The 14327-nt window shown below is 34.6% G+C and overlaps 1 protein-coding gene across 2 annotated transcripts in view; it reads left to right on the top strand.

Moving 5' to 3' along the window:
* CCDC138 (coiled-coil domain containing 138) overlaps window positions 1-9744 on the top strand; it is a 42038-nt gene extending 32294 nt beyond the window's left edge. For both annotated transcript variants that reach the window (XM_050903675.1, XM_050903683.1), the window contains 2 exons: window positions 7884-8022; window positions 9115-9744. In XM_050903675.1, the coding sequence (XP_050759632.1) occupies window positions 7884-8022; window positions 9115-9286 (311 nt within the window). In that variant the 3' untranslated portion in view covers window positions 9287-9744. The remainder of the gene's footprint in view (window positions 1-7883; window positions 8023-9114) is intronic.
* Window positions 9745-14327: the final 4583 nt, after the last annotated feature.

Raw genomic sequence — 14327 nt, 5'->3', positions numbered from 1 at the left:
GTACCGAAAGGGTAAAAATGTCAAGTCTGTGAATACCATGCTAAGGCAGGATTCCCGCTCACCTGCGTGAAAGGCAGATGTGAAATTATCCTGAGGAACTGTTTGAAGCTATAGCGAAAGGAATGATTTACAGCTTATGTGGGATAAACACTGAAATACAGAACATTTAAAAGGAAATCCTTCCTCTATTATCCTGTCTTATGTTTGTAATTTTTTTATTCATTCTTCTGAAAATAGTGAATAATTACGTTGGATTAATAGGTGTTTAGTTTAATATTTTAAACACAGATAAATATCTCTAACTCTGTTAAATGCAGCCTATGATAATCTTAGGACCAACCTGTATACTTGCTGAAAGCAAGCAAGTACACCAAAAGTTTGCACACATTTTTGTTAATTAATTACAAGCTTAGTTTGAATACATTGATTTTGATGAAATACATGTTTACAGGTTTTAAAAATGAATGCAGTAAATGGAATAATGTCATTTGATTTCTACTGAAGTAATAGTAGCCTTTTCTCTGATAAGAAAAAATGTTCTTGTCATTATTTTCTTCTTGTTCTAGTAACAGTTGTGTAATGCTTAGCCATTCGGAATTTTGGACCCTTGTCTCATCCACTCCAATGTAAGAAATAAAAGGGACCATTAAATATAAACTTATGTAGAGCCAAGTAGCCACTTTGTAAGTAAAGCTTCACTCTTCATTCAGGGTAATACTGTACTTCGTAAGCAACATACCATTTTGAAGGTAGATGTGAATGCTAACTTTTTAAAAGTATTTGATGTAAACAGGAGTTGTTTGTATCAGTACTTGGATATACACATCCCTTTTCAAGTCAATTTATTTTATGAAATCTTTATAACAGGAAAGTTTATTCAAGTAGGATCTTGTTTGCTCTTATTTACTAAACTTGCATTTTTTATAAACAGTTTACAGTTTTATAGCTTACTGTAAAATGGTTTAATTTAAAACAATTAAAGTATGATTTAATTAGAAAAAATATTTTTTAATACACATTTTTTTATTTTGTATTTGACTAGCAGAACTACTGTACTTATTAGCCAACTTTTCTCTGTAAATTTCAAGGTGAATTTAGAGCAATGTCATAATTGAAATAATTTCATAAAGAAGGGCTTTTTTTGGAAGTAGATAGTACAATTTGTGCAGGTTGAGTAACATCAGTGCATTGTCAGAGTTCAGACTTTATTTACCTGCTTACTTTCAATCTGACGTTACAGAATTACAGGTCATGCCAGGTTACATTTCTTTATGTAAAGGCTTCCTTATTTGAGTTTGTCATTATATTTGAAATACTGTGCTTAGTTCTGAGCTGGTTATTACAGGAGTGGAGATATGGGAGCAAGGGAAACAAGGCAGGTGAGCTCTGACAGAAAAAGTGTTGGAACAAAGCTCCTTTAGGTGTCCTCTGTAAGAGAGAGTTGTGATTCCTTCAGTAATTCTGGTAGTTCATTAGGCTTTTTCTGGTTTCTTGAACAAAGTAACCCATAGCAGTGCATAGCTTCAATTTATAATGCCAACTAGGTTATTTGTAAAATGGTGTTTTTCTCTCTCTCTCAGGCCTCATTAGGATCAGTCTTTAATGGTTAGACCATGTTGGTTGCTCATAGACATACTGAGTTCAGTCAGCACACCAAAAGTTTTCGTCCTCTGATGTTTCTAATCAGTGATTTTCCAGGAAAAATGTTTGTTGTTTCTTAGTGTATTGTCTTTACGCTTCTGCTATTCTAGCAAGTAAGATAATTCTGTTTTTCATGTATTTTATACCTGTTGCCTTCTAAATGGGCAGTTCCAGCATGGAATTTCATTAGACTACTCCTGTTTTCATGCCATAGTCATTAATTAATACAGTAAATAAGCACAATTGCAAAAATCAGTATTTAAAACTAAAATTCACTTTTCAAGGCAGAATGTTTTGCTTTGCTTTTAGCCAATTCCTTATACTACACACCTTCCAGTCCTTCTACTAACCCCCATTTTCTCCAATATAATATCAAGTGTTGCTTTATCAAATGGTATTGAAGTCTAGCCAAGTTATAACTGCTGTAGCATTTATTTACCAAACAAAAGTATCTGACTACTCTGACACAACATACCTATAGTTCCTATACACATACTTATAGATAAACCTATAGTACACTTTATGTAATTTTTTATTTGTCTCCTTTAGTTCCTGAAAATATCTTTAGAGTCTTACTGAAGGGCGCATGTGTTCAGATTGCCTTTTTTTTCTTCAAATCCAACATAATATATATTTTGCATTGTCTGTTCTCTCTTTGCAAAGTGCTGCTTCCTGACTTTTCAGCAACAGTTGTTTAACTCTTCTTGTCATAACATTGAGGCAACGTTTCTTTCAGAATCCTGAAGTCTCTTCTGGTGTCCCTGAAAAGGATTCTTTTGGAATTACGAGTTTGGGGGACTTTTTTTTGTCCCTTTTATGAAGATAGAGCTCTCTCCTGAAAACCAGCGTATTAGCCAAAGTGTGCTCCAAAAGACTAAAATACCATTAGCTTCTATCCCATCTTTCTTGTGCTGACCACAGATGACCTCACTACCTCTTTTTTGTTCTATTTTTACTTAAATGGCTGGGAGAACTTTTTTTTTCCTTAATGAGCTCTGACTTAACTGAACTTTTCATACTGTCCTTTTTATTATAAAGATCGTTTCTGACCTCCAAGGCATAGCTTTCTTTTCTGATCTTTCTTGTTTTCCTTGTAGGCTGCTTCTCATTCCAAGCATCTCTTGTGACATAAGTATTCCTGCTAATTTTTTAACCTTTTCTATTACAATTTTTTTTGTGAGTGTAACCTCCAGTTGCCATTTGAGAATGACATTGGTCTCCCATATGTCCTGTCTGATGTCTACATGAATGTCTTGCACGTCCTAGGAAACGGAAGAGCAATTCAGATCATACTGAGGTCACCACGTATTGGGTGACCAGCTGAAATTGCCACTTGGGCTCGCTTAACTCAGGGACACCTGTGTAGGCATCTACACTTCAGGTGCCTTATGCAGACTGGAATCTCACCCGATCTCCAGTGTGCTTTAACCACTGGCACTTAACAGTCCTGGCTATTGATTACAGGAGAAAAAGTTAAATTCAGCAAATGGTTCAAATCTTACAGGTGACTGTATTATAGACAACTGGTTATTGGCAACATGTAAGTGATACTACTGTTTCCTTTTAAATGTTTCTGCTGTGGTGCATAATTAACTTTTGTGTTAGTTAACTTTTCCATGCTAGTAGACAGTGCTGCGTCACACACGTGCATTGCTGTCACGTGTTCTCCATTCTCCCGGCAGATCCTCATGCAATTAGAAATGAGGCAAAATTGTAATCGTTAATTTGTTAAAAAATGAACTTAAAGTTGGCATTCCTGACAGTCTTCATTTTCTGAGGTGGCACAGCTTTAGGTATAAAACAGAATTTTCCGGATAACTGTAGCTGGTGAGATTTTATGCTGTGAGTGACTGATTACTTTGAGGGTAAATTTCAGATGAATTCTGTCAACAGTGATAAATTGCTCATTGTTCATTGCAGTCTACCAACCAAGTTAAACTAGTGCAACTACAATGTGCTGCAATTTTTTTAAGGATATCAGCAGAGGCTTTTGCAGATTATTATAAATTGTGCCAAAGTCCTGTCAGGATGGATTCCAATTTAGTTTTTCTAAAATAGTCGATAAAAACAAAATCTATGCAGATCTAAACCACCAAAATATTTAAAAATGTGAAGCTTATATTCTTTTAGTTCATCAGCTGGATACACATTTAAATTATATGCTTGTTTTGTACATTTTCTGATTACTTAGAATATATTCTGCAAAAGCTTATCTGAAGTGAATATATAAGCAGTGTACAGAAAGTCCATTTAAACATGTGCCTTTATCAGTTTGCTTTCACATAATTGAACTTCGCAAACTTTTAGAAATCATTTCCACTTTGGCTGTTCTGTTTTATAGTAAAAATCCTTCCATCTTAAAAGTAATGCATATCTTTTACGTTGGTTTGTAAACTTCACAGTCAAAACATTCTTACAGCATATATATGTATGTGTTTGTTTGTTGTTTTTTTTTTAATGAAATATTTTTAAGGAACCAGTAAGATCAAGGCAGCAAAGAATTGTCCAGATCAGCTGAATATGGTATTTGTTTACCCCTGCAGAAAAGGAACGTAAAGCATTTTATAGCTATTTAAGGATATTTATAGGAATAAATTGTAGGACCACCCTCTTCATCCCAGCAGTCTTGTTACCTTCAGATCTCTCATGAATCAGAGTTCAGCTGAGTCAGAAGTCACGTTAAATGAGAGGTTTCTAAAGCCATTTGTTGTTTTAACAGGCAATAGAAAGAAGAAAAACCTTTCTTCTCAATTTTCTTATTGGATGTCAGTGTTCTCTACACACTTATTTACACTTTTCTCTTCTTACCTTTCTGATAAACATCTTTGGTAAGTAAGAGATACTATTTCAAGTTTTTGTTTTTAAAACAGACTTCATCAGTTGTGCAGTGCAGATTGATGGGACCATTTCTGTTTCTTGGGAATAGGCAGTGATTTGTAGGAACTCTAGCAAATTGTAGAATTTCTATAAAGTTGTAGTTCTGTAGAATTCCTATAAAGTTATGATGACATAATTTGTAGTCCTAGAATTTTGTGACTTTAGAGAAGGTTATCTCTTGTTGCTATCTGTATAGAAATTTTTACTTCGGACACTCTTAAGTGATAGAAATATTTTGATACGAAATACTCTTAAGATGGTAGGATTGTGTTCATTGGGCTTTGCTTATTTGCTGTTTCTGTTTGTAGTTTTGTCACCTCTTCTCCTGGATTTTAACAAGTTAGACTCACTAGGGCATGATACCGTCATACTAGAAGTGAATTCTGGGGTAATTATTTTTCCAGGTTTAAGACACTGCTGTATGTACTTAATAACTTCAAAGTTCTGTCATAGAGAGCAGTGGCTCAATAAAGAGCACTGAATCTTGAGTACGTCAGTCATGCATCACTAAATTTAGCACATACTGTGAACCCATCTAAGGATTTTCTGCTTGCTGTAATTGACAGATAACCCTGAGGTTTTGGTGTCACAATTTCTGAAAAATAATACCTTCTGCACAAAGGTAGAGAAATATTTAAAAAAATATTAAAAGTGGTATGCCCTGAATAACTATATCCTGGGGACTGTGTTTGTACATGCCAAGGGCAGAATGTAGTCAATAGTGACTTCTCTTGTTGGATTCCTGACCAGTTTGTTCAGTTCTGTTACCTATTGAGTTGTACATTAGAATAATCCCCCATTACCAAGTTAAATTTTCCTTAGAGAATATATTATTCTCTTCTTTTTTTTTTTTTCTTTGTGAAATCAGCATTCTATTGGTCCCTTGTGATATTTGATAAAGAGGCATTTTCAGGTCAATTCAAACATATCTGGCAAATGGTTTCTTTATATGTATCTATTTTATATAAATATTTATTTATGCACACATATAAAATGTATTTCTTCAGCATGAACCTTATTTTTCATCTTAAGGAGGCTGTGCCCTTTTCTTTGTTCCTTTTAGGAATTCTGTAACTTCCAGTCTTCAATTCATTTGCTTTTAATGTGTTGTGGTATCTGCAGCTTTATAGAAATGCAGTCATAGTTCATTATTCCAGTATCCATGACGTTTCTCTTGTCTTAGAAGCTGTCAATGGTACTTAATACATCACTTCAGTCATACCATTCTATCCTTAATTGAAGACCATAAGCTAAAATAAAATGAGAAATAATATCTTTACTGACAGAGAATAAAAATATATATGTACTTATGATTTTTTCAGTATATTTTTTACTGATTACTGCTTACATTTCTACTTTACTTTCATTCTGGTTTTACATTTATTACTGTTACAATTTTGAGACAGCAAATTGTAACTGGAAATAGTACTAAAAGTGAGAGGATAGTATGCATAAAACTATAGGTGGATTGAACATGGTAGAAAGAATGCAAGAAACATGGAAGTAGAAGTAAACAGAAAAATAATTTATAACCATTTATTGCCTTGATAACGTATGTCTCTTGGAATAATTATTGTTTTGTGTTGCTTTGGGTAAAGAACAGAGGACACTTCAGCTATGCAAACCACAAAACATCTGCCTGCCTTTTCCAGACTTCATAGTACATCAGTTGTCATCTTGCTTTTTATTGCTGCAAGGTTGGCCCCTTGCTACCAAAGTCTATTATGCTGCATCTGTATAGTTTCCATCCGCGCATTCCATTAGATATTTTGTGGATTCTGCCTGTTGAATCCAGCATTTTAAGTCAATTCTGCCAAAAGCACCTCCACTGAAAAGAGGGGAAAGATTACATGCAGCCGTAGCTTCTCTGATCTATGCTAAAGGCATTTGCTGTTTCTTGGTCTCTTCATCTGGCGGTGTAAACCAGGAAAGGCCCACCAATCTCGTTGACTTCACTGTATAGAATAATGTATGATAAGATGTACTCGGCATCAGGGGGCGGCACTGGGTCATTTGTTGGTGTAGCCAAATGACATGCCATTGTTTTGCAAAAAATACAGGTTTTGAAAGATCTTCTTCCTAACAGTAAGGTCTAGGAATTACTGGGTCCGTGTTGAATATTCAGTTTAAATGCCGAGCTCTGAGAAAATTAGTTGTTTAGGTTCTCAGGCTGACTTTAATTGCCAAGTCTATTTTTTTTTTTTTTGAGCCCTATTCCAAACAGTTTTCTGTAGCATTTCTTCTGATTTTGTATCAGTAAGGCTCCTGAAATAAATTAAAAACTTGAATTCACTCCAAGGCTTCTTGTTCTATTTAATAAGTTGTATGTCCTTGGACAAGAAAAGGGAAAATTTTGACCAAAAGTCCTCTTTGAACTGATAAAAGCATCTTGACATCCTATTTATAAATTACAGTATTCAGCGTATGTGCAAAGAATTTTTTTAATGTCTGTGTTTATTGGTTTATGCTGTAATTTGCATATTGCCGTTTCTTATTAAGTATAACATTAGATATTCTTAACATTATGTGAACACTAAAATATTTTCCTCACATCTGTATTCTTCTAATGCAAATGCCCTCTGCTGTATAAAAGACTATTCATTTTAACAAAAAAAATCAGTTGTTACTTATTTTCTTTATGTTTTTGCTATAAATTAATCTGTAATATCAGAACCAAGAATGAGATAACAAGGGAACAGATTTAACCTTATTCTGAAGTGATTAGATTTTGGGGAACAGGATAGAGGGAAATGTTATACGATGTGACTTAAAAACTCATCCAGTATTTTAAGGTAGTTTTGTTGGTGTTAAGTGTTATTATCCAGCTCTTACTTTTACCTCTCAATTATTATTTTGCCTGTCTTGAAACAGAGTACAGTGACAGTATTTTGGTAATGAAAGACTGTCAGGTATCACATTAGCTTCTACATGTACTATCCCTGTCCATGTGATTTGCAGCAGCTTAAAATATTTCCTTTTGAGTGTTTTTGCACAACTTAATGATCCCCTCACGTGATCAAAAGGAAAGAATCATGATAAATGAGCATTGAATAAACATGTTCAAGATAAGAATTTTTATCTGAGTTTAAAATTGTTCTGTTTCCTGTTTCCCTTTGTTCTCAAGGGAATAGGCCTTGTTTTAATACAAGGGTCGGTAATGTCAGAACTCTCAGGAACTTGCATTTTTTCAGTTCCTAGTTTTACCTGAGGTTTTCATCACATGCACAGCATAAGCTGAATTATTTCATTGTTCTAATAGTTGCACAACATGAAGCATTTAAAGCCCTCTAAAGGTATCGATAGCCGTTTTACTTTTCTCTGCACCGAGCTCTGTGATACAGTTTTTTAATTATTTTCTTTTACAGGTTCCTTACAGCCTTTCCTAGAAGCCTGCAGTAATGAATCCTTCTTTCGTACTTGCTCTGTATTGCTTCGAAGTTCTAAGCTAGATATTCAGATTTTGGAAAAGCTCTGTGTTATACTGCAAAAGCTCTCCAGAATAAAGTAATCCTTTATTACCATTATTCTGTCAGTTATTATTAGATCAGCAAACTTGGGGACCTTTATCTTTCTCCTTTTTCAAAAACTCATGTCTGTTTTGCTGTTTATTTGCTCCACCATAGACAATGTTGGACTTTCTCTGTTAGCAGTTAAATTTAAACTGTTTGTGTCACAGATGTGTAAGACAACTCTAAATTTGCATATAAATCTAGTTCAATTTACAGAGTACAAACTAAAAAAAAAAACCAAACCAACCTAGCCTAAAGAGGAAATATTCCTTATGTATGCAGATGACAGGAATGCTTAGAAGAGAGCTGTTCTTTTCTTTCCCCCGACTTTCAGTTTTACTCGGCTACTCGGTAGTAATCTTCTCTGAAAATTTAGCCTCATCTGTGACTTGCATTCAAGTTTCATTTAAAGTCTTGAGCCATTTAAGCCCTTTGGGGAATGTAAATCTTTATAAAATATGTTCCCGTTGCTTACTGGTTATTAGTTTATGTAACAAAGGTCTTCATCATATCGGTAGTAATGTGCTGCTGAGCTCCATTACTGCATTACTTAATGGGATTGTTTCATTTATAAAAGTGGGTATCTAAACTGAGCCGTTTTTTACATTAAAGCTGTTGACAAAACTGAGGTTTTCATTTGACTTTATTAGGAACAAAATTGAACTAAAAAATGTTTTCCTGTAAAATAATCTAATATAAATCATAATTTACCTTGGAAATATACTAAAGGTAAAATTTGCTCAGAAATTCTAATTATTTAACTTTTTTATTTATTGTTTCTGGAATCTTATTTCACATGAGTAAAACCCTGTTATAGCCTTTCCTTGAGCTTTCATTATACTACATATCAATACCACTTACTCAGGTGAAATGATAGTTTTTGGTGATTTTTGCCAAGATTTTTCTCACCACGCATTGATAACCTTCTACTTAGAGACATTATATGCAACGTAGAAGAATTATATGAAATCCCAATATAATGCACATTTTTCTTCATTAAAAAAATAATTTTCTGTAGAATCTTTAGTGTTTAGATGAAACCTCTCAATTTTCAATTGACAATTATTTTGTGTAAAATCTTTTGCAGAAGCAATAAGAAGATGTTTGAATTGTTTACTCTTCACCAGATGATCCAAGAACTGCATAGGACTACAAATCCAGATCATGCTTTCCTCTGTATAAACCTCAATTCAATTCTGTTGAATTTGGGATTGTCAAGGAGTAACTCTCTTGCCTCCAGTCTAAACACAAGTCACTAGCACTATCCTTCGATGTAATTATTGTTCTGTATAATTTATACCAACTGCCTATGTTACTTGAAATTTGGATTTTTCTTTTTTTACTGTTTTATATACATAAATTAAGCAGAACCTCAGTACCATATAAGTTACTCTGTATCATGTGGAATCTCATTGATATTTCCCTCATTCATAAAAAGGAAAATGAAAGATTGCATAATATGCTAAATGGCTTTCTTCAATACTTTTTAAAGAAGTGAAGTAATGCTGCTATTCTGAATGACTCATGCAATCTAAGGAATTGGATCCCTTGAGTAAGCAGATCAGAAATACCAACTTTTCCTTACAGGTGTGAATCTTAGTTACCTTTGACTCTTCAGAGAGCTTTATAAATTCATTTATTTATTTTATGGTTGATAAGTAACAGACAGGTATCTTATCAAATTATCTTTTGAGATAATTACAGTTTTAATGATTAAAACCAGATTTTGATTTAACATAACTAGATGTGTTGAATGAGAAATTTTGTTGTTGTTTTGATTTCAGAATGTCTTCGTGTTTGTTTGATCTTTTCCTGTATTTATGTAACATTTAGTATTTTATCCTGCTTTGCATGAATTTCTAGTGTAACTTTGGGTTGTAATATCTCTGCAAATGTAAATAAAAACATTTCTTAAAATGCCTGGCAATAGTAATCCCTAATGTTAAAATTATTATATTTTATTGTTTCTGCTATATTTTGTATTAATTTGCAATACAATCCTCATAGTACCCACATTTCTTTTCTGAGTGTGATGAATATATTTTTTGTCTGCCACGGTTCAGTGTTCAGATGTTCTTACACATAGGAAATAGGATACTTTTTAAAAATTCAACTTAGTCTTCCATTTCTGATTTGTACTGTAATTACTGAAACTCTTTAATTGTAAAATTGAAACTGCAGTTAAAATTTAAAGATCTGCTGTATGTTAGTCCTTGACTAAAGCTGGCAGTCAGTATAAAACTTCCGAGAGGTTTACTTCTCATTTTCGTACATTTTTTTCTTGGTTTTCCTTTGTATTTTTTACCAGAAGCCTCTGAACTGAGTCTTTGAAGTTGAATTCTAACTGCAAATATTTTTCTAGCAATTTGACTTACATTTCTGACAAGCTTTCCTATGAAAGGAGTCTACACCAGATTTGGCACCAAGTATGTCCGGAAGAGAGAGCAAGCAGTGTGTACTCTCTGGGCAGGAAACCAATTCTAGGTAATTTTTAAGTAACACTAATCATAGCTAAAAGCTTTTGCTGACAATGGATTATGTTTTGGAATAAGTATTTCTTCATCAGTAGTTTCGGTTTTCTGTCAGATTTACCAGCAGTGCAAAAGCTTGCATATACCTTTGGCTGGAGACAAAATCCTCTTATTTAGGAAGTGTGTTCCCAGTCCTGACGTGCTTCTCCATCTGCTTGGTCGTTAAAAATACTAGAAGATTAATAACCAAAAAAAGCTATAGAAAGTTGTTAGGTTTCCTGTATCCACAGGAATGTTGATTGTGCTCTTGGCTTTCAGCCTTCGTCACTGTTGTTTGTTAATCTTCTACTAATCTTCCTTGAGGTACCAATTTAACACAGTGTGTTCATCTAATAATGGCAAAGGTAATGTGGTAAAAGAGGCGCATAGAGTATGGTGTAGCTTTTACTGTTGGTCCCTTGTGTTTTATATGCAGTAGTGTTTACAGTCTGAAAAGGTGAATCACTGTTAATTTTTTATGATCTAGGATGTTTCTCTTAAAATGAAGAAAAAAAAGTTTTTTGAATCTGTTAAATATTAATGCAATTAAATTGAACTAAGGATGAGACTAATGATTTTGATCTTAAGTAAATGTTAAGTGAGCTGTGAAGAAAAATACAAGTTCTTGGTTTCACATTCATATTACAGTAAACATAAAAAGTATCAGAAATAAAGAAATCAGTGAATTATGCAAATGAATATGAAGTGTCTTGTGAAGAATAGATACTTCTATAAACAAAAAAGCTATAGTAAAGTTCCACAATGTGCATGTGATTTTTGACTCAGAGTAATAATTCTTGGGTAAAAAATGAAAGTCACACATACACTCCAGTAGCGTCATATGGAGGCTAGACTTGCGATGGTAGAAGTGACCTTTTCTGAAGCCAGTTGTTGACAGACAAATTATAGTAGTTCCTTAGTACATTGTCATAAAACTTTTCAGTGACGATCTTCAAAGAATATAAACCATGCCATGTTTTTTCCCAAATTTATTACTAATCAATCCTGTTAATGCAGAAGTATTTGTGAAGCCCCCTAATGTCTAGAAAGGTAAAACAATGATGAATTTGGAATTGGTTTTATTTGCCATCAGATTTTCAGTTTGTGTTGGATTGCATCTTTAAACGTGCATGGTTTTATGGGACATGCGGACTATAGATACAAGTGAAAAGATTGTCTTACAACAATATGGTTTCAGGATCAGAGACTTCAAGGAAAGTAAAATGGAACTAAAATGATCGGAAATAATGAACTGAAATGGAGATGTTAGATCTGTTTCAATTTGTAATTGATTAACTAGAGTAACCAAGCTAACTAATAATGGTGTCTATGTTAGAAGCATAGATAACCTAGCTTGCCTTTGTCATTAACAGGCAGAAGTAGGTACTAGGATAAATATTGTACCAAAATCACAGTTATTTCTGTATTTCTGGTTCTAAATACTTGGTATATCAAATTTTGTACACACGTGCTTTGTTGCACTGTCTTGAACATTAATCTTGTGGGCCAGCCCACCCCAGTTGTCCACACCGGTCCATGTTGTGGCCTTGCTCAAACATCCCCATCCTGTTATCATTCCCCTGAGTGACCTGGGCAGTCTCTGTGGGCAAGGGGAACAGGGGAAATCAGTTGCATTCCCTGCTGTCTTTTGTGCGTTTGGTTTGGTTTTGGTAGGATAGATTTCTGTCAAGTTGGCCACACTTTGGGCATCTGTTTATATAGTCTTGCCGTCTCAGATGGAATCTAGAATTTCCTGGGGGTTTCCTGGTTTTGTAGTATTTGGGTACTATAATATGAGTATGAATTTCTACTACTTTATCCTTTTCTTAGAAGACTGTCTACAACAAGAGACATTTAAAAAAGTTAACTGTAACTCCAGCTATTTCCCGTGGTTCCCGATTCCCTAAGGAAACTTGGTTTATGTGATCGCTGTCTATCTGCATTCCTGAAAAGGGATACACTGTTTTGAATATGCCAGCCACCTCTGGCCAGATTTGGCAGCAGGCAAGAGAACACTAGTTTTCAACCATTTTTTTTGAGAGAATTTGAGGAGAAGAGAGAGACCTTATGAATACTTGCACTTAAGGACAGGGACTCTCACAGTTTCTGGGAGCAGCCAGCTGATCAGTCGGAACATGTAGCTTCAAACTAGCTACAATCTGCCATGTCCTGCTTGCGTGTAGGTCTCCAGAAGCCATCAACTACCATCACTGGCATGAAACGAAGAAAGTTTCTGGTAGTCACAACCTGTCACTTTAAAGGAAGATAAAGAATTGACCCCAAATTCGATGTTGCTGCTTTTTGGAACAGCTGTGAGAGTCCTCATTGGGAAAGTCAACAAGAATATTGCATCTGCTTATGTTAGGATAGTTTTCATCCCAGAAAAGGCTACCAAACGTCAAGAGAAATTTTTTTTTTTTTTTCTCACAAACCCATCTATTGTAGAATTGTAATCGCCCTCGCTGTTTATCAAAGGCTTCCTATCGATAAATGGGCAGGACAATGTTTCAGACCTGATCTACAAAGTCTGGATTTGGCAAATCTTTAAGAAAGATCGTTCCCTGGACAGGGGACAGTTTATTTGCAGAAGCTTGGCAGATCTAAATAAAGTAGGCTAGCAGTACCCAGCCTGCACAGTTGTGCTCTGTTTCTTCATATTTGTGACTTTTACCAGCTGATAAAAGGTTTGTCTCTTAAAGTGGGATTTCACAGTTATCTTCCTGTTCTCCTGAACATGACTGGCTTGCGTCTTTTCTAGTGTTATATAACTGAATTTAATGTATTATGGGGAAAAATTTCTTGTAGCAGATAAATTAACCTGGAAGGTGAAAGTATGCTGAAGGCAACATATTTTTGAAGAACTTTTATTAACGATCAGCATCAATGTCTAAAATATATGATTTAACTTACCAGACCAGATTTAAAAGGAGCTGTAAGTGGAGCTCATAATTCAGAGCTATGACACTGGATCCTTTAATTATATACTGAATTTTTCACCTAAAACTTACACGGCTTCAGGGATTGATGGTCTGATAGAAAGCATTTATCTTCAGGATAACATATTTAAATGTAGTCCAGAAAGTCTGAAAATTTGATCTATGAAACTATTTGGTAATCTTCCACTTTCCAAATGGTTAGAGGAACTGCGGTGGCAAAGCAGCGACCCCTTGTGCTCCTCTTAATGATATAATGCTCACATGTTTTTAAAACTCACAAAAATTATTGCAAAAGTAATAGTGCTGTGCAGTGTTGTGATCCTACCTTCGACATCCCCCTGCGAAACGCTGTGATGGGCAAAGGCATCTTTATGCATTATACTGACTCTTGTAGTGTGCTGTGCCAAAACCACCACTGTTCATCGTCAAAAATAGATGTGTTTTGGGCTGGTGAAAGCCTTTGATGCTGTGTTCTGACCATGGTTAGGAACATTCCTGTTTATTAGACTTTTGTTTTTCACATCATTTTGAAAGCAAGTGTCTTGTATGTTTATGACTACCTGATCACTACTAGAAGAGATAACTTTGAACAAAACCACTTACTGTTTACTTGCTTGTAGCTACTTTTTTTGAGTGAATGGTCCTGAGTCGAAATTTAACAAGACATAGCTCACAAGACATTCTGATCTCTGAAGTCACACTGAGAGAATTACCTGAGAAAAAGAGATCTGAGAAGCCATATATATTTAAAAAAAAAAAAAAACAATTCTCTCTGTGCCCGTTACTCAAGGATGTTTAGACTGGTCCCAAGGAATATTTCCCTGAATACACCACTGATCACTGCAACTTAATGG

Source organism: Gymnogyps californianus, chromosome 1 (assembly GCF_018139145.2).
Source record: "Gymnogyps californianus isolate 813 chromosome 1, ASM1813914v2, whole genome shotgun sequence".
NCBI lineage: Eukaryota > Metazoa > Chordata > Aves > Accipitriformes > Cathartidae > Gymnogyps > Gymnogyps californianus.
The sequence above is the reverse complement of the archived record's forward strand: the minus strand, read 5'-3'. Positions and strand labels throughout refer to the sequence as shown.